At 43.4% G+C, this 20,858-nt stretch overlaps 1 protein-coding gene across 1 annotated transcript in view; it reads right to left on the bottom strand.

The window, feature by feature from the left end:
- The window catches only part of PELP1 (proline, glutamate and leucine rich protein 1), a 394,967-nt gene that overhangs the window by 340,239 nt on the left and 33,870 nt on the right, over positions 1-20,858 (bottom strand). Inside the window, exons 2-6 of the mRNA XM_078670231.1 lie at positions 6,229-6,293; positions 5,621-5,726; positions 5,154-5,303; positions 4,712-4,783; positions 4,032-4,091 (exon numbers count right to left, since the gene is read on the bottom strand). Coding sequence (XP_078526357.1) covers positions 4,032-4,091; positions 4,712-4,783; positions 5,154-5,303; positions 5,621-5,726; positions 6,229-6,293 — 453 coding nt within the window. The remainder of the gene's footprint in view (positions 1-4,031; positions 4,092-4,711; positions 4,784-5,153; positions 5,304-5,620; positions 5,727-6,228; positions 6,294-20,858) is intronic.

Below are 20,858 nucleotides of genomic sequence, written 5' to 3' on the forward strand. Positions count from 1 at the left end.
ATGGGTTTTCACCCTATTGGAATAGCAAATTAAGGTTTTTTTTAAATGGCCTCCGCAGTGGCATGACGCACACATGCACATGGGTGCTGATGCATGCATACCATTAAGTCATCACAATGGGGCCGGCCATTTTTTTTTTTTTTGGTTGATGTCATTTAGTATCAACAATAAGTAGTGGAAACACTAAATGGATTTCCTTTCAAAGAAGAGACCTATTCATAACAAAACAAGGGTCTTAGGGAACCAAGAGCTTAAGATTCTAGTTCTTACCACTATTGGTACTGTATATATTCCAGGATGTGGTAAAATGAGACCCGACACCTGCAACCCTTAATATCATTAATATTAACCTTTATGAGGTAGAGGGAGAATCTACCTTGGTACAGTAAAGTACCCTTAAAAGCATGTTTATTTCATGCTAATCTTATTATCCAGACTTAGACTCAGATGTTATTGTGTCACTGGATTCTAGTTGTGTTATCTAGAAATGCTAACATTTTATCGGTAAGGGTTGATTACACCAGTTTTTCATAATAAAGTAGAGGTCTGCACCAAAGAGAATGTCAAAATGTACTCCACAGAAGTAAGTTTCTAGCAAATGAAAATGGGCAAACACACACATTTGTTGGTACTTCCAGGAGAACTGAACAATTTTCATACATAAACTGCAGGGCAGATGAGAAGAAAACAGACTAGTTATACATAATCTATTTTAAGTGCAGAACACTTGACCTTACTTGATAGAAGAGTGTGTGTGCAGTGCAACTTTATTCATGTCTATTAACTGAATAGTCAGAGCTGGCATTTGTCATTTGTGACTGACACAAGGGCACTGATACCTTTGAAGAACCTGGAAACCCACATTCTAAGAAATGAATGATCTTAGTATGCTACCGAAACAAAATTGGAGGACTAGTAAGCAAGAGCAGTATGCAAGCTCTTCCCAGTTTCTGAAGCGATTGAAATAAACAAAGAGAAACGTCTTTGATTCACAAGAAACAGTCTGCACTTTCGGTGCTGAAAGTAATTCCTTGGCACCATATTACCTTTAAAAAAGAAAGCAGGGCTGGGTTAAAAAAACGAAATTAGTCATTCACTAATCCTGCTGGCACTGGCAACAGCAGTTCGAAAACAGAAAAACTGGCTCAACCGTCATTATTTAGTTATTGTGAGGAAAATGAAATTTTACATTACCAATATGTCCCCTGCGTGTACCCTATGTTTAATGTATGTGCATGTCATACATGCATTTTCCCTTAAGTGGCCTGAATCACAAGGCCTCTGCATTTGCGTCCTGCATTAGGAGGGCAGTCATCAAGTGGCAATGTGAATTAATAACTTTAGATTGCATATAGCACTGAGATCTCAAGACGGGCGGAATGAGGTACAATAATCATCCTGATCAACAGCATTGTATATTTTAATATATTACACCAAGGTCCACACCCTCTTGTTGCATCTAAATCAGACTTACAAAAGTTCACCTGAACAAACACAAAACCAACTGAGAAGCAAATAAAAACCTGTAGGAGTAGGATAGGTGTCCAACATTTGGTTTGGAAAAGCACCCAAACCATAAGCTCTAAGTCATGTAGACAATGGTGACCAATACCTAAAAAAAACAAGGAGAAGAAGCCCATTGCTATTCCCCACGGCGCATTATAATAAGCAAACCAAGTTTCTCTGCATCACCTGTCAAATAACACACAGAGTCCATTTTCCTAAACTCACTGCAAAGCAACTTGTTGATCTAGCCTATGTTTCTTCAACCCTGACTAAGGGACAGCCTAAATAAAGGAGTCCACCAAAAACCTGCGTGAAAGCAGAACTCAAAGTGGAGCTGAACCTCCAGAAAGATGCTAACTTTCTCTGCTATCTTTAGTTTCCACTACAGTACTAAGCAAGCACCCAGGGGACTTCAGCACAACGATCAAAATATCAAATTGTAATGAAAGAACAAAAGAAAGGCAACACATGTAAGCTGGAAAAGGATGGTCAGTAACCAATAATTTAAGGAGGGTCAGATTAGAATTCCTGGATACCAAAAGTAGGTTATCACTCAGATGAACAACAGAAGCATGAGACAAGATCTGTGATATCCATTTATGGTTCGAAAACATACCTCCAAACTGCCTGTAATACTACCAAATGGGGAAATTAAAGTATACATTTCAGAGCTTGACTGAACCCAGCCACCCCTTATGCAGAGCAGGCAAAACACGAAAGATGCAAAAGTAACTAATAAAGTAGTTACACACAGATGTTAAACAAAGTGAAGGCTAACACAAGACTTGCGTGAAATAACAAGGTGACTGGATCCACACAGAATCAGTCTTCCAACATAGCATACTGCTGCTGGTTAGCACAGACGTGCACAAATAGTTCTTCAGCAAGCCCAGACAACTCTGACAAATACACCAGCTGTTCTAAGAGGACCGTTTAGTTATGGGTGGCAAAACAGCAGATAGGAGGCCTCCCCCATACGGAGAACCACAGCCATATTAACTCTGCACATCCATTTAGGCAAGATTTGTCCCATTTGTCCGTGTAAAATCCTTGACTGCAGTTCACCAAAAAAAAAAAAAAAAGGAGTAGCTCAATACCTTCCAGTTTTTTATAATTGTTATATTTTAACCTGAACTGAAAATAAAAAGATCAGACACACTGACGATGATAAACATAGGTGCAGCCAGGAATCGGAAAAATGCGTGCAACAGGATCTACTTTATTTACTATTCAAGATGGATCCAAGAGTCTGATCAGCTTAAGTGTTTACTTAGGAGTGGTAGTTCAGTTCAACTTTATTTTGGCACACAACGTATAAAGTTATTCAAATTACTTCAGTCATTCCTCCGTAGATGTGTTGGAAGGAGAAAAGTAGTGTCCACCAGACATTCTTGTATATGTGCATTTATTACTGCAATGTTATCAACACCTACAAGGTACTGTACCCACAACCATACTTGGTAGCAGGTCTGTCACGACATGTGAAAAGCAGCTTATCTGCTACAGGTTTGGTGATCTCCTGATCATTGACCTGCCGAGCGCCCACCCCACCTCCCTTCCCCCTCCTGCTGGCACATCTTGGATGAAAGGCAGCAGTGCAGGTTATGCAATTCCCATCGAGAAGCGATTGAGCCTATCACATTTACCTGCTCATCCCTGCTAACTGATCGCGGTTATTGGTTAAAAACTTGTTTTATCGCAGCAGGGATCCACTCATGCAGAATTGCTGTGATCTAGTTCTTCCAAGCCACTGAACTCAGACTAACTGCCCGTTTTGTAAACTATTTGGACTATGTGGCCAAAAAATTAACACACTGTCGATTGTGAACAAGTAATTGTAACCAAGTTCGTTTTTTCTAGTTTACCTCTTTCAACCCACATTTCTTTTTCCTTTCCTGTTACTTTTCACTATCAGTTAGGCAAAAAGCGCAGGTTGAGAGCACCTTACATAAAGGGGGTGATTTCTTTGCCGGACTTAAAAGAGTGGAGGGATTCTGTATCACTCTTTTCAGCTGTGGATTAAAAAAATCATCTCAGCAGTTATGTTTGTGAAATGTTCCATTTGAGCTAATGTTGTAACAGAAATCAAACTGCATTTTGTTCTGAGTTTTTTTTAATGTTGTTTCCATTTCTTTTGTTTATAAAATTGATACTGGTTTTGGTCACTTTGTGTAACCTGTGATGTTATTGCTATTTACTATATGAGTGTACATAGTGACTCTGGTGGCCCTCATGAAGAGACTTGAAGGTCATAAAACACGTGCTGGCCTTCTTCCCGGTGTATAGACTACTTCCCAGTTCAATAATTAACTTGGAATAAACCACATCACAACCTCTTTGAAAGTTAAGAGTCCAGAGTAGTAATAACTGAGAAAAAGAGAACAGAAGTCAAAAGAATTCAAAAATTAAACTTGAGAACTCGTGCACCGTATGTGTGAATTAAATACCACTGCCTTCTACTGAAACTGAACTATTTTTTTGGGAAACAGATGCCCTTTACTATATGGCTTTCAGCTGACACTCACCTGCTGTTGATGGGGGCTTTCCACATCCAAAAGAGACAGGAAACAAGAGGCAAGTTTTCCCTGAGAGGATAGAAGGAGATTATTCCAACCAGTCTACTAAAGTGAGTGAAAACATATATTCAATAAGTATAGGCAGCGTTCACATTGCCAGCAATTGTATACCACACTCTAGCCTGCACTTTAATAATTTCCTCCAGTGTAATACTTGCAATCTGTATTAATAGTTGCATATGCATTTCTTCAACTCCCACCAAAAGCCACTGACAGTCTTAATAAACCAGTTGCACATGCAAGTCTTTACCACAGCTACTGTCCGCCATCATCCACTGCCTGCTCAAACAGGTGCTTGTTCACTGTGCACGCATGCATAAACATACCACTCTCCAACCTGTTACACAAAAATCACCATTACTGCCACTACGTACATATATTGCAGCGGTCATTCATTTGTATATTTAAGTCCTCTCACTTCGAGTCCCAAGTCCTACCCTGCTGTCCCTCATGTTGTAGGCCCCAATACGGAAAGAGTAAAGAGTTCAGCAGGCAAGGAGTAAGGTCACTTAGGAGAGCTGTAAAAGTAGAGGAGATCAAACACGCCGACGGCTTAGTGGTCACCACACACAGGTTTCACTGAGTCATGGAGGAGATCATCTCAGCCAGGAGGGCAGAACATCACTTACCCGCAAGGAGCCACAAGCTCGTGGATAGAAATTCATACATGCTTTCATGCCTTTCAGGGCTGCAGTCTGGCACTGTGGGAGGAAATAAACAAATGCAACAAAAGCTAATGAAACAAATAATTGGATAGATTATCAAAATGAAGCATGCTGCCAACAGCCTCTCCAGCAGAGTTTGGCTTAACATACACTTCCATTCGACCAAAATACTTTGATGTGCCTCCCACCTAACTACTAATTGCACACTGTATGCGCTAGTGGGCCCATTTTCCCGCTTCTTTGTGATGTCAACATATGACTGCTCGCATCCTCCCACCCACATACCCTCCACTCTTCTATAAATATGGCCCTAACTGGAGTCCAATTGGGTTACTTTATGCTGACTCATTGGTTCCAGGGTCTCTACAAAAAGCTAGAGCCTTACCGGCCCCTTCGGCCACTTTACCTCTAGCTTCAGTCCCAAGAGTGAGGTCAGTATTCCTGGAATGTGGTTCATGGAGATCTCACGTGCCAGCTCAGGCAAGAGTGAAGAATACTTCAGAAGATCTTGGAGAATGAAAACAGCCAACTCCATTGTCTGAGCAGAATCCTGGGCCTAGTGAGAAAGAAGATGAAGAAGAATATAATCAGGAAAAAACAGCAGGAGTACTAGGTAAAATTATATAGCTACTTTTCGTGATGGAAGCTCCATGGCCCATAACCTAAGCCGACTCCTATGATAGAGACTTATTTGCACTGCCCCATGTGGCCCCCAACAACCTTGCTTGTGCACCTCATATCCCTGGAATACAACTCCCCCTTTTAGTTTCCTCTGTTTATTTGGATTGGAAGGAAGCATTATTCTATCTTCACACTCTACCTTTTGCTGTACCAATCCCATTTGTTAGCCTGGACTCCTAACTCCCTCCTCACCTGTATGGTGTGCTGTATGCTGCGCAGCCAAGCCACACAATGTTGCTGGAAGTGATCAGTTGGACATTCAGCCACTAGAAGGGAGAGGAGGCAGAGACCTTCATACCTGCAATCAGAGCAAAGACAGATTACAAATGCAGTCACAAGTCTGAAAAGCCTGGAGGAAGAAAAATGCCTTCAGAATAATACAATCACAAAGTTACATACGTATTGCCTCATTAAATGCTAAACAGCTACCCCACACATGGGTGGCACTGCTCATGACAGTAAACAAGCGATCACCAAATAAAGTTTTGATAGGTGTGAACCCACTCAAACTAATAATGGAGAGGCTAGATGGTAGAGGCCAATAACTTGGGAAGGGAAGTCACAGGTCTACATTGCGATGCAAGAGCTGGTGAGAAGGGGCTTATCAGTGAGGTCCTTTGAAGGCCTTCAGGTCGATTCTTGTGGGTCAGGTAAATTTCAAGTCTAGATTACCAACAAGAAAAAAAAACGAACACTTGCAGTTGTCCACAGTAATCGATAGGCATGTCTGTTTAAGTGAGAGACGTCAGGCTCTGCTGAGCATGTTCGATACTGAAATAGATCAGTGTCATCATTCTTACCGGGTCTTGACAGAACTCAGTCTGGCATTACTAATTCCAACGAGGCTTCCAATAACCGAAGAGTTCTAGCAATTAGGAAAGAAAAGGAAAAAACTGTAATCCAACAAAGCGCTGGAAAACGTCTCCCACATGTCAGATAGAAAATCAGCAGACATTCACTTACATTCAACCTACAAAATCAATAGGTTAATGCTGGTGTCAGTGTGTGCGGAGTTTGTGCATGAATCCTGCTGAAAACCCAATTATATATTTTGAGATTGTCAAGAAGAATGCAGACTCTTGAGTGGTGCTGAACTTCTTTCATACACAGCTGTTTTAAGATTTGTTTGTGCGAAAAATACTTGGCACGCAATTGCAATGTTGCAGACTAAGGGTGAACTACCAGAACAATACTGAATGAAATAGATTGGGATGGAAACATTTTATCTGCAGCTCCTTTAGCATTTGAAATACAAATTCACTGAAATCATGTTCCCAGATATTATTATATACTCACTAAAAAAAATGGAAGTTATGATTGTGTTACATATTAAAGTACATTTAAAAAACAGAATTTGAAATTCACTTAAATGACAGTGCAGGAGGATATGAATTAAGGGTCTGGGTACCCATAAAGCCCTGGTAGCATTATTTTAACACAAGTATCTTAAAACTTATTGAACAGTCTTACGCTAAACCATACTTCAGAGTAACATTCTATTCTCATTTTTTTAACAAGCACTGGCAATGCCAATAGGTCTCTGCAATGCCCAAGCTATTGCCCTTGTCAATGTGAATGTTGTTTAGCTATGTTGTCTAGCAGCACACTGATGGGATATAAATATGATAAATACATGATATTGGCCTAGTATATACAATATAACCTTATAACCACACGATAGCATTGCATTATATCATTGTATTATTGTATCTCTAAATGATTCACTTGTGTACCGCTTAAACCTATTGACATGACTGGAGCCATGATGGTTTCGTTTCTCCGTTTCAAGTACTGTTTCCCTGAAACCACGTGATTGAGCTTTCTGCACGAAACTATGATGGCTGGCTTGGCTATTTGCTCCGCTTGCTAGCTTGTAGCTCAGGGAAACCAAAGGTCACACCTGCCCTTCTTGTGGGATGCGTACATTCTAGCACAGCCCGTTCTTGTACTCCTCGAGCTACAGATAGACAGGAAGGCACCTTACTGACCTGCCCCCGGTATAGCTTAAGCTTAGCTACTAGCAATCAATTGTGCCTTATATGGGTCTTCCTGCTGGCTCGCTGATAAGTTGTATCTTTCCTAGTAAGGTGACATTGTGGGGTGTGCGAAACTTATATATGCTTGGTACCAATTGTATGTAGGCAGTCTCTCTGCGCACCTCCGAGGGTTGTGTAGACTGAGGCTCCCCTGTCAGGGTTCGTACTTGCTGAATAAACGATTGAACTTTCTCCATTGCCGACTGACTTATTATTCATGAATAAGGTATATGGGCTATTGGTGAGTATGGTCCATTAGTGTAATATTTTGATTCCTTCAGTTGGCGACTCCGCCGGGACTCCGCGATAGGGTCGTCCCCTCCTGTAAACAGGAGTAGAGGGACAAGGAGGAGTTCTGGCCGAGTGGGTGGACAGAAAGAGGATCCTGATTTGAAACACCCGTTTGTGGTACGAAAACAAGTAATTCCACTCTCGAGCCCAGTATCCCTCCCAGCTGCTGAAGACCCTACGCCGGAGTCCTACGGGCTTAACCCGAGAGACAGACCGTGCCAGTCTGTTTAGGAGTCGGCAGTGGAGAATTCGCAATCGACCTGAGTGCACCAGGTGAGTGAATTTTGATTAGTAAGGACACTTGGAAGAAGTGTTTCTTTGATAGCGGTTAACTGCTTTTGGTTGGCGGCCGGGGAAGCCGGACCACATGGGAATCTGGGGGTCTGACGTTGCGGCGAAGTGGCTGTGTGGTTAGATACCTCAAGGACCTGTTTGGTGAAAAGTTGAGACCACACCTGGTGCCTTAGCGGTGTACGGAGTTACTCGCTCGGCCGTATCCTCTTCCGGAAAGCCCTGGGAGCAACTGGGTAAGCTAGGGTTCTGAGCTACGTGCCCAGACGCCCGGCCCAACCAGAACAGGACCATGAGATGGCCTGTAAGAGGGTTCGTGGTTCGCCTATCAGGTGATCTCAGAACAGTCTGGTGACTGTTTGAATTGTGTTGGTCTGGAATTCTTTTGAATCGGTTCCCCGAACAGGAGTCGACGGGCTCCGTTCGTTTTTGAAGACGTCATTTGCATAGAATAAGTAATTGCCTTGCAACACTTTACAGCACTTTATTGTGAGAAAATAGAAGAGTGCGAGTGGTGAGAAGGACGCGTCAGACTGTGAATGGTTTCTGGAGTATGTGAATAAAATTGTGTGAATATCATTATAATGCCTTGTTTTAGTAAAATATGTTTTGGGTGCTGCTGCCGGCGAGGTACACGGTTGGAAGAAAGACAGCCTGCCCCTACCAAAGGCAGTCCCAGTTTTGATATGTATGTAAAACACGGTCTTCAACCGATTTTGTTTAACACGCTGTGGCATAAGTATACTAAAGACAATTCCGATTTGCAATGGCCTCCAACGGGGTCATTTGACGAGAAAAAGATTCATTACATCCAGAATAAACTATTTATGAAGAAAAGCCGCCAGTCGATGTTTGATTCCTTAAACCTATGGTTGAAGGAGGCAAAACGACGACGGATAAGAGAAGAGAAATTGGGAACGCTTAAATCAGGACAGACAGTCACCCAGAAAGCTATAGCTTATGATAAAGGGAAGGTGGAAGAGAACATTGTACAAATGGATAGGCAGTTCCGTTTAGAGACGGACAAAAGTTATATGGCTCGACCTGATACTGGAGATGAATTAGAGGACTTATTAGAAGCCCGACCACCCCCTCCTTATGCCCCGCAGGGCTTATACCCAGCTGTGCCTTTGGTACGAGCAGACCAACTTGGAGCAGCATCGGCCGTTGGAGCACCGGGGGGGAACGGTTGCCACGGCCCCTGCTGATGGGTCAGTACGGAGTGCGTTACTTCCCCCTCCCACTCTTCGACAAAGTACCTCACCCTTGATATCTTTACAGCCGGACGTGGCTGTCCCCTCCTCTTCACACCCCGTATTTCTCTCCCCTCCGATTCAGACCGCTATAGATCCCCGATATACGGCTTGCCTAGACACCACGCCCAAACGTCTTAGACCAGACTTGAGTGATCAACGAGTCTATACTAGGTCGCTGTTGGGTACGGAAGAAAGGAGAGCCATAGTAGTTCAGGCATCCCAGTGGTGCGAAAAGCCATTTATACCCTGGAAGACATTTGGAGCACCATGAAAGATTTTGAACCCGTTGCGCAGCAACTGGCTTTGGAGAACATGGCGATCCGATTAATTTCACTATGGGAACTGTGTTTTGAAGAGGGACTCCCTCTTCAAATACTGCGTGATATAAGAGATTGAGCTCATAAATTCCAATTACAGGCTGATGAGGTATATCAGAATGTAGAAACGCTTGTACATTATCATGAACGAATGCACCGAAAGTGTGCCCATTGGGGACCACAGCACGCCATGAGAGAGGTGCACCCCCTCTTTTATCCTGAATTACCTGAATTAAGGGATGCCAATAATGTAGTAACTAGGGCTCGTGTGGGTGCCAGGCTTCAGGAACAATGGGTTTATACCCCTTGGAAACGAAGCGAGGTCCCTGATCCCCGTAAAAATCTCACTGCTTACTACAAGGAATTGACTGAGGCCGCTAATTCTGCTATTATGACGATACCCGATATTGAGCTATTCTTTGGTCTTTTGATCCCGGTAGACATTTGGAGACATATACATGACACGGATCATGGCCCCGAATTAGGAGGTACGTGGGAACAACTAAAAGCCTGGGATAAGGAGCGAAAGCCTGGAGAGAAACCTAGAGACGAAGTACTGGCAGTACCAGATAAAATTATTACTTACATGCAGACTCTCCTCCCTCCTAGAAAAGTTGATTGGGACAAATTAACAGCCTGTAAACAGAAGAAAGATGAAAGTGTGTCGGATTTCTTTACCAGATTTGAGAAGGTTTTTATAGATTTTAGTGGGCAGGACCTATCCACGGAAGGTGGGGTACGGTTGTTTGTGAATAGGTTTGTTACAAATTTGCTCCCCGAAGTTATGTCCCGTCTCCAGGCAGCCGAAAGTACATGGGCTACGGCTGCCCCGTCAGTAATTCTCAGTATGGCCCAATATTATGAACATCGAGAAAATGAAAGTAAAGAAAAGTCAGAAAAGAAGACTAAGCAGCAGGTTAGTAGAGGACAGAATACAGGACGGGGAGTACGTGGCTCATTCCAGAGGGGTGCAATGACGGGGAGGGGTAGAGGAGGTCCTCCTAATATTGGGATAAATCAATGTTCGTATTGCAAACAGGAAGGGCACTGGAGGGCAGATTGCCCTCTGTTGCTGGCACGAAATGGTCCAGGAAGAGGAAGGGGCCGAGGGAATATTGACCGAAATAGCATGCGACGTGAGGAAATGCAGCATGAGGGTTCTCGGAAAAATTATTTCGATGATCCCCAAAACAGACAGTACTACAACGAGACCTATAGGGATGATGGGTATGACGGACCGGAATACGCATGAGACAGCCAAGGACAGAGCGGGGCCGCTTTACAGTACCAATTGACCAGGAAGACCTTATGTACAAGGGGAACTGTTGGGAACATCGGGAAAATTCCTAGTGGATACTGGGGCAATTAATAGCTCAGTTGCCCATACGCTGGTCCCAGGGGCTGCTCTGTCTGGCCAAAATAATGTATCAGTGGGATTCTCTGGAATACCGGTGGTAAGCCCCGTTTCTAAGCCTCTGCCTTTTACTATAGGCCCCATTTCTATACATTCGCCTTTTCTTTTAACTTCAAATTGTGGAGAAAATCTTTTGGGCCTGGATATTTTGAAAAAAAGTGAAATGCACGGATTTATTATTCCCCTGATGGTGTCTACTTGACCATGCAAAAGCCATCTTTGCAAGCGGCTCAATATTTTGCGAAAAATGAGAGCCTTCCCCCTGAGTTTTCTACAATTCCTCGGACACTGTGGGCTACGGGAGACACCGATGTTGGTCTGCTAAGAATAGCCCCCGTGTCGATAACCTTGAAACCTAATACTCAGCTGCCCCGCATTCCTCAGTATAAAATTTCACCAGAAGGTGAACAGGCCCTGTTTCTCATTATCCGTGACCTCATTCAGAGAGGAGTGGTAGAGGAGACAGTTGCTAATATATGTAACAGCCCGATTTTACCGATTTTGAAGAAAACACCAATTGATCGTGCCCCGGATTATAAAAATACATATCGTTTTGTGATTGACCTTCGAGAGGTTAACAAGATTGTGGTACCCGACATTACTGCAATTCTGACAATGATTCCCCCTACGGCTCAATATTTTTCAGTTATTGACTTACAGAATGCTTTCTTTAGCATCCCCATTCACCCTGATAGCAGACATATCTTCGGATTCTCATTAGCTGGCCGAAGCTTTAGATTTACGCGTTCACCTCAAGGCTATACAGAGAGTCCTAGCCTTTATAGTCAAGCCCTGAAAGCTGTTATTGATGAATTAATTTTACCAGCAGGAAATACGATCATCCAGTATGTGGATGACATCTTGGTGGCCTCCGATACGGCCGAGGGTTGTAAGGAAGCTACGGTTAAAATTGTTGAAACATTTGGCTGAAAAGGGCAATAAAGTATCCCTTTCTAAATTTCAATATTGTCGACAGGAAGTGACCTATCTTGGCCACTTAGTGTCGAAAGCGGGGAGACTATTGACTTCAGAACGGATATCTGTGATAACTAACAAGTCTGTACCTCGTACTCAACGTGATGTTCGTGCTTTTCTTGGCATAACCTCTTACTGTCGCCAGTGGATTCCTAACTATTCCCTCCTCTCTAAACCCTTGTTGTATTTGACAACCAAAGATGTGCATGAACCCCTATCCTGGACGGATGAATGTCAAGAAGCCTTTGATTCTTTAAAGTCTGCTCTTTGTTCTGCATCTGTCTTGGGTACTCCAGATTACCGAAAGCCTTTTTCACTTTATGTGCACGAGGTGGACGGTTGTTCGCTTTCAGTGTTAACGCAGGGTTTTGTAGGGAAGCAAAGACCCTGCGCATTCCTTTCTTCAGTCCTGGATATTGTTGCACAAGCTCTCCCTAGAGTTGCCTGAGGGCCACTGCGGCAGTAGCGGTGGCCATCCGACAATCAGAGGGAATAGTCCTGAATACGGACCTCACAGTCATGGTACCTCATGTTGTGGATATCCTTTTGAATAGAACCAAGACCCAGCACCTTACGAGTGCTCGATTGACAGGGTATGAGTTAACCTTGTTTGCAACCCATATCACAATTAAAAGATGTGCTACTCTGAACCCAGCCACATTATTGCCTCTCCCTGCAAATGATGGGAAGGACGATGTCCATGATTGTATATTTAGGTCTGAAGAGGAAACGAAGGGGTGCGTAGATCTCACTGACACCCCTTTATTAGAACCCCAGGGGGAGGTGTATGTAGATGGCTCTTGTTTTAAGTTACCAGATGGCACTGCGACAGCTGCATATGCTGTTACGACATTAAAGACTGTAGTAGAAACTGCAAGGATTTCCCATCACTCAGCCCAGGCAGCTGAACTAATAGCTTTGTTAAGAGCATGCGAACTGAGTGAAGGGCTGAGGGTGGATATTTTTACAGACAGCCAGTATGCCTTTGGCGTGGCCCATAGCTTTGGGAGGCTGTGGAGGGAGAGGGGTTTCTTTACCACACATGGTCAGAAAATTCAGAATGGCCCTTTAATTGATCGATTGTTATTTGCTTTAACGTTACCTGAGAAAATGGCCATCATCAAGTGCAGCGCCCATAAGAGTCGTTGATTCCACTGGAAAGGGAAACGCTTTTGCTGATTCAGTAGCGAAAGAAACAGCCCAGGCTAGAATGAATCCCATGTTCCCTAGCACATCGGCCCGGTGGGTGGCAGAGACATCCCTTTTCGACAATACCATTGAAAGCGTAAGAGAATTGCAGAAGGAAGCAACTATAGATGAAGTACAGAGATGGGAACAGGAAGTAGGGAAATTAGATAAGAATGAATGTTGGATAGACCGATCTGAGAAACAGCGGTGGTTGCTACCTAATGCTTTAGTATATGTTGTAGTGACCATGGCCCGGCCCACATTGGTGCGAAAGGTATTTGTGCGGTGTTAGACCCAGTATGGAACAACCCAAACATTCCCAAAACCGCAGCACATATAGTAAAATACTGCCCTGTGGGTTTACGTCATAATCCTGGGGGTAGAGAATCTGTTTCGAGTGGGAATTTTGCCCCACCGTCTTTGCCTTTTGGAGGTAATACAAATTGATTACATTCAGATGGAAAGGGTGAATAATTTGAAGTATGTATTGGTGGTGGTATGTGCTTTTAGTAAATGGGTCGAAGCCTACCCAACCAAAGAAGCCACTGCAGTTGCAACTGCTAAAGCCCTGATTAAAGAGTACTTCCCTCGATATTGTTTACCCCGGATAATCTGGTCAGACAACGGGCCTCATTTTAATGCCCTGCTAGTACAAAGTGTTTGTGATGGACTGCAGATAAAACAGAAATTCCATGCCGCCAGACATCCCCAGTCGGCAGGCCTGGTTGAAAAATATAATGGCACTCTGAAATTGAAAATGGCTAAGATTTGTGAAAGTACTGGGCTAAATTGGCCCGACGCCCTCCCATTGGCATTGCTGTCCCTAAGGACAACCCCTCACACTAGAACTGGCTTGTCACCATATGAAGTAATCTTTGGTCGCCCCGCCAATGTGTGGGGAGTCCCCAGACTCCGATCCTTTAGGGATATTGATTATCCTTTGATGACAGACTACCTGTACGCTTTGACTAAAGATTTGCGTTCTATTCATCAACAGGTATCGGACACATTGCAGCCACTACCGGAGGGTCCTGAACATCGACTGGAGCCTGGCCAGTAGGTCTTGGTGAAGAATTATCAACGGAAATCGAGTTTGGAACCGAGGTGGTCGGACCCCTACCAAGTCCTCTTGGCAACGAGGACGGCGGTAAAAGTGCATGGAAGAAAGCACTGGATCCATGTCACACATCTGAAACGCCTGCCGCTGCCTTTGCCATTTGATCTGAGGAATCGAGAAGGAATTCCGAGTCAGGAGGGAGAGCTGAATCAAAGCTTTGTGCCTTTTTCAGACGCCCAAGAAATTGGGCAACCGAGTGAGGTGTTGCCCACCGTGGAAAGTACGACAGCTCGACAAGCAGAGGCTGTTGTTCCCAGGGCACCACAGGTTTAGAATGCATCAGATGCCCTTGCAGCAGAATTGTTTTCGGACCAGGAGCAATCTGGCCGTTGTAAATACGACCTGTGGCCCCGAAAACGGCGCGGTACCCCAGCTTCCAATGATAGGAGTTAGACAGAGACTTAAGTTGAGGAACATCGGATTAGAATTGCTGGGGTACTGAGCGAGACACTGGGCTGAACCCGTTGAGAGCTTGGAACAAGCTCTGTTCAGACAGAAAGACTGAGTTAAGGGCCGCGGCCGTACTACTGGGATATAAAAGTTGGTTCTCCTGATGAACGATAGGAGTCTACCTGTGAGACTAACAGACACAGGGAGAAGATCCCTTAGTGGGAAGAAGAAACCTCTGGTGGTGTGCGTGCTTTGTGGATACAAAGATTAGATTTGGACTTGTAGAGAGGAACCTAGTTAGATTTTGGACTTATAGAGAGCATGTTTCCTTTTGCCCGATTTGCGATGGAGGATGAACAACAACTTGCCCCTCGGCGGTATATCGATAATATGCAATTATTTTCCGGATGGCCCACCAGAGTGAAGGTGGCATTCGTTGCTTTTATTGTTATAATCACAGTAATTTTGATGTGTGTATTTGTGTATTTAGAATTTCAGCACCCTGTACATACTTTGCTAGGGACTACCCCTGCTCCAGAAGAACACCTCTTTTACTCCCTGCCTCCACATAAGGCCAGACATAGAGAAACGTATTCAAAAAATGTTTTTATTGAAATGCTACATCAGACCCATAGTACAACCAACAAGACAAATTGTTGGGTCTGTGGGTTACTCCCATCAGTAATGCATCAACATGAATTATTCATTTCCCTACCCTTGTCTCACTTAGCTAGCTGTGAAGCCTGGTTCCAATTATTGTCACTGATGTATTCTCACTATGTGGCCGAACCTAAGATATATACCGAAAAAGACTATGAGGCCATTTTGAAGTATATAGAACAACACCAAGGATTTGATGCTGAAGGGAATGGAGGAGAGGGATCCTTATACCCAAATGCTTGTATGAATGTATACACTGAATATAAAAATGCTACTTGGCTACAAGAAGAAATGCAGGATTTTGAACTTTTCAACTCCACCAGAACGAAATGTCACCAATGACAAAGCCATGCCAATCCCCATTATAAATGGTACTTCCCCCTTTTGTATACAGGGACGAGGTCACAAAGGTAGGAAGCAGCAGGTGTAATTACACTTACACTTTGCAGACATATAGTACTCCTCCCGTGATTACTCCTCCAAATGTATATTTTGTGAGCGGTGAAAACGCATATACATGGCTCCCCCGGGGATGGGCAGGGCGAATTTACCTCTCTTTCCTATACCCCCCAGTTTATACTGCCCCGTCTGATTATCATAAGACACATCAACTAGTTAAAAGAGAGATAGAATCTAACCGGAGTATCAGGAGTTTTGATACTGATAGCACTGATCAGACTGATACCTCCTTGCAACAGTTTGAAGACTTTGCTAAAGGTCTTTTTGGGGACCGATTTTCAATAGCCGTAGTATGAGACGTCTGTCAAGAATAGTGGAAAATGTGGTCCAGACCACCACTGGGATTCTGACTAATATTACTGTTGAGCTTCAGGCTACGAGGCTTGCTTCAGAACCGGATGGTTCTTGACGTCATCCTCGCAGATAGGGGTGGAGCCTGCCGCGTGATCGGCAGCTCTTGTTGTGTTTTCATCCCTGATTCAGCCCCGACTATACACCTTGCAATACAGAAGTTACACCGATTAGCTAGTGAAGCACATGTCGACAATGGTACTTGGTCCCTTAGTGGATGATTCTGGCTGGAGCCTTTGGAGTCATATTTACTTGCCGTCTGTGTCTCCATTGTGGCCCAGCTTGCTGTTCTTTCTGTGGGGCCAGAATAACGTCTGCCTTGACCATCTCTCATCAGGCCAAAGTCGAAAAACAAATGATTCAGAAGGAAGTTTCAGATCTTATGTAGAATGAGGGAGTGTTTGTAGAATGAATCCAGTTATATTGGCTATAATAGGCCAAAAGGGCCGTCTGATGGGATATAAATATGATAAATACATGATATTGGCTTAGTATATACAATATAACCTTATAACCACACGATAGCATTGCATTAGATCATTGTATTATTGTATCTGTAAATGATTCACTTGTGTACCGCTTAAACCTATTAACATGACTGGAGCCATGATTGTTTCGTTTCTCCGTTTCAAGTACTGTTTCCCTGAAACAACGTGGCTGGCTTGGCTATTTGCTCCGCTTGCTAGCTTGTAGCTCAAGGAAACCCAAGGTCACACCTGCCCTTCTTGTGGGATGCGCACATTCTAGCAGAGCCCGTTCTTGTACTCCCCGAGCTACAGATAGACAGGGAGGCACCTTACTGACCTGCCCCCGGAATAGCTTAAGCTTAGCTACTAGCAATCAATTGTGCCTTAAATGGGTCTTCCTGCTGGCTCGCTGATAAGTTGTATCTTTCCTAGTAAGGAGACATTGTGGGGTGTGCGAAACGTATATATGCTTGGTACCAATTGTATGTAGGCAGTCTCCTCTGCGCACCTCCGAGGGTTGTGTAGACTGAGGCTCCCCTGTCAGGGTTCATATTTGCTGAATAAACGATTGAACTTTCTCCATTGCCGACTGACTTATTCATGAATAAGGTATATGGGCTATTGGTGAGTATGGTGCATTAGTGTAATATTTTGATTCCTTCAACACCTTCTGCTCAGAATTGCTGTAAGTTACAGAAAGCCCAGAATCAGAGGATGTTGAGCTGACGCAGGCTCTTAGCCCCCCCCTCGCCTCCTCCAAGTTGAGTTTGTTGTCTTGCCCCTCCTAAGATAAAAAAAGCGTTATGACATGGCTACGCTGGCTGCATCATAGCACTTTTTTAAGTGGCTTTCAGCCATGCTGAACAGCAGATGTGCTGCTAGACAACATGGCTAAAAGACATTCACAATGGCAAGGACAACAGCTTGGGCGTTGTCAAGTTCCATTGGCAAAGCCAATGCTTGTTTGGTGTTGATGGTGGTCTTGATGAAAAAATGTGGAAGTGATGGTGAGAAGCAGTTGAGGAGCTTTGAAGTGAAGCACGAATGTGGCATAGGGCCAGAGCTACAGACAGAGGAACTGGCGAACTCTGTTTGAATCTCAGGGTGGGTTGAACAATTTGTGATTCTGGGCAAATCACTTATGCTTCCCCCTGCCTACGACCATAAATGTTTCATTGTGTAATGTAACTGGTGAGCACTGAAAGTGCTCCAATGCGATCGGCTGGGGCTAGCACTATGGCAAGATGAAGGTTAGAACAAGCGCTCCAATACCATCAGACCACACAAAAAGAAAAGGAAGCAGTGACTAGGGAGGTAGAGGGGGGAAGACGGGTCAAACAGTAAAGTAGGAGGGGATGGAGAAATGGGTAAGAAACAATGTGGGGAAAAAAACCTTATTTGAAGCAGGATCAGTGACAAAATGAATGAGTCATTGTGTAATCTAACTGTGAGCACTTAAAACGCTCAAATACCATCGGCTTGTGTTTGTGCTATGGCAAGACAGACGACTGAGTGAGTGTTCCAATGCCACTGGATTGTGTAAAAAAATTAGCAAACAAGTACTGTTGGTATTTTAAAAACTTTTAAAGAAATGCATTTGTTTATGAACACAGGCATGCATTTTAGTGGTATGTGTATAAGGGAGACGGTCTGAAAACACAAATACTCCTATGGAATGCTTGAAAACAAAGAAAATATTTGATCCGCAGACCGGAAGCAGTGTAAAGAGACATGAACTTGGTGCATGTGCTATGGGAGGGCCTAACATCAGAAGAGGGTCTGACGCCTGTATGCCAAGACGAATGGCATCAAAGAAAATGAGAGTTTCACTGAAGTTTACCAATGGTAGGAGATGGACAGCCTGCAAGCCCACCAATAGTACACAATGCATCTCTTCGCAACAGGGCATGCGCTGTCTAGCCGAGATCTAAAAACCTCATTTTTAAGTTTTCCCATCCTAGACAGATATGACTGAAACTTGGCATGCTGAAACTTAGCCATTAAAGCTGTATGTAATGGTATTTCTATAGCGCAAACATAGCCAAAAGGCAGCAAACACTGTACAGGAAGAAGACAACCATTAAGTCAACAGGGAGATAGAGGAGTTGTGAACAGTTAATGCATTGTGAAATAGTGCTCTTGAAAGAGTTGAGTTTTCAACTCTTTCCTATATTGGAGCAGTGTATGAGGGTCACTGATGGATATGGGGACGTTGTTCCAGATGCTCCATGAATAGATGGTAAAACATCTGCTGACTTGCTTTTTCAAGTTTACACTTCTTAGGCTGTAGTCAGACGGGGAAACATCCTTTACAACAAGTTTATCTCATTGTGCCAATACCATGCATTTAAGGTAAGTTGTGGGGGCATGGGAGACTCCCCCCAACGAATACATTGTTTTTAAATCCAAAAACAATGCCTGGTATTGGCATGCGTTGTAAATGCATATTCGCAGTAAAAAATATGTGCGCTAAAAAATGCGTGGCGAAAGCATGCGAAGTAATTACCTGCGTTATACCGTCGTATAACCGTCATATTGTTCTCTTGGCACACCTGAAGACAAGACACTATCAGAGATGGTGAGCTTGTCTGAAAGACAGCAGGGGTACTGGTTGTGATGGCTTTGTAAATGATTCAGCAAATAAGAAGATAGTGCGAGCTGGCATGGAAAGCTAATGGAGTTCCATCAAGATAGGGCAGATGTGATCTATTTTGTTTAGACACTGGGTGGGAAGCGCTGCAACGTGTACGAACCCCTTACGTGGCGCCAGTGTGGAGTCTGGGTGGCCATGGAGCTGGGTGCCGTCACAAACTAGATGCAAGAGTATGAGGGCTTGAATAGTAGTTATGAAGTTGCCTTCTAGAATAAAGTGTTTCACTTTCTTTAGTAGAGGAAGCCGATACTAGGCCATCTTTATTTTTGGCTATGTAATCCTTGAGGACGAGGTTGGTTTTCAGGGCGAATCAGCATTCGGTGAAAGTTGGGGTTGAAAGCAGTCAAGGTGCATGTCACTGAACCAAATTTATACTGTTTCTTGGTTGCTGTTCTTGGCAAATAACAGGAATTCTGTCTTAGTTGGGTTTGAGCTTCAGGTAGGCACTCCATGATTGGAAAGATGCGTGTAGATTCTTTAGAAGGTGCAAAAGTTATAAGCAAAGTAATACTTGAATTTTTAAGGGAAATGGTTGGCTCTATCAAAACTAAAGTCACACACTAAACACAACCGTTTATCACATCAGTGCAAAGTTCAAATACCAGGTTATTCCCACGCTTCGGAGGGTATTGATGCCATATGTTTGGGTAGAAACTAATCCGTTCTGCACACTTTTGCTGGAATGATTACTGCTTCATAGAATTGGCTGAAACCTTAATATATCACAAACTATCACAGTGTCTACGGGATACAGAATTTGATAGCTTTACCAATTTCCTAAAGTTCCGAGAAAATATCGAAGTTAGCTGGAGCCTACTGGAGTGTTGTAGGGGGTGGGCATGTCGCCCTGTAAAATTCACATGAAAATAAATGCCAGTTCCAGTGTTTGGAATGTGACATGACTTGAATTCCTTTTTTTTTTTTTTTAAGATTTGTATTGACAGTGCAATAGCAAGTTAGACAATTCACACTATTTAACCATTATATACAGCATATTTAAACAAGCAAAAGGAAACAGAAGAGAAAAAAAAAGAAGAAGCCAAAGAAAAAAAGGCAACACAACTGTAAAGAGTAAACACTACTGCATTGTATATTTTCAAGACATTTCACCCCTTGACTAAGCGGGGGGGGGGTTGTGTGTGTGTGTGTGTGTGTGTGTGTGTATGTATATATACATATACATATATACATATACACATATACACATATACACATATACATATATATATTCACTGAAAAAACCATAGGTTAGAGACCATATATAGTTAGCTGGACATTTTATTCCATAAAACCAATGAAATTCCATATATAGTTAGTTGCACTAACTATATATCGCGCACCCGCAATCCACTGCTGATGATGTCACATATTACATCATTCATGACATGGTCGATGACATCACTGATGACATCACTGATGACCTCATCTAGTGTCTGTGTTTTTGTAAAGTTTAAATATGTTTTACATATTGAAGAATGAGTGGATGTATGGAAGACTGAGTGTGTGTGTGGCTGGCTGGGAGGTGTGTGACTGTGCATATCAATGTGTACTTGTATCAGTGATTG

Source organism: Lissotriton helveticus, chromosome 12 (genome assembly GCF_964261635.1).
Source record: "Lissotriton helveticus chromosome 12, aLisHel1.1, whole genome shotgun sequence".
In the NCBI taxonomy this organism is placed as follows: Eukaryota; Metazoa; Chordata; class Amphibia; order Caudata; family Salamandridae; genus Lissotriton; species Lissotriton helveticus.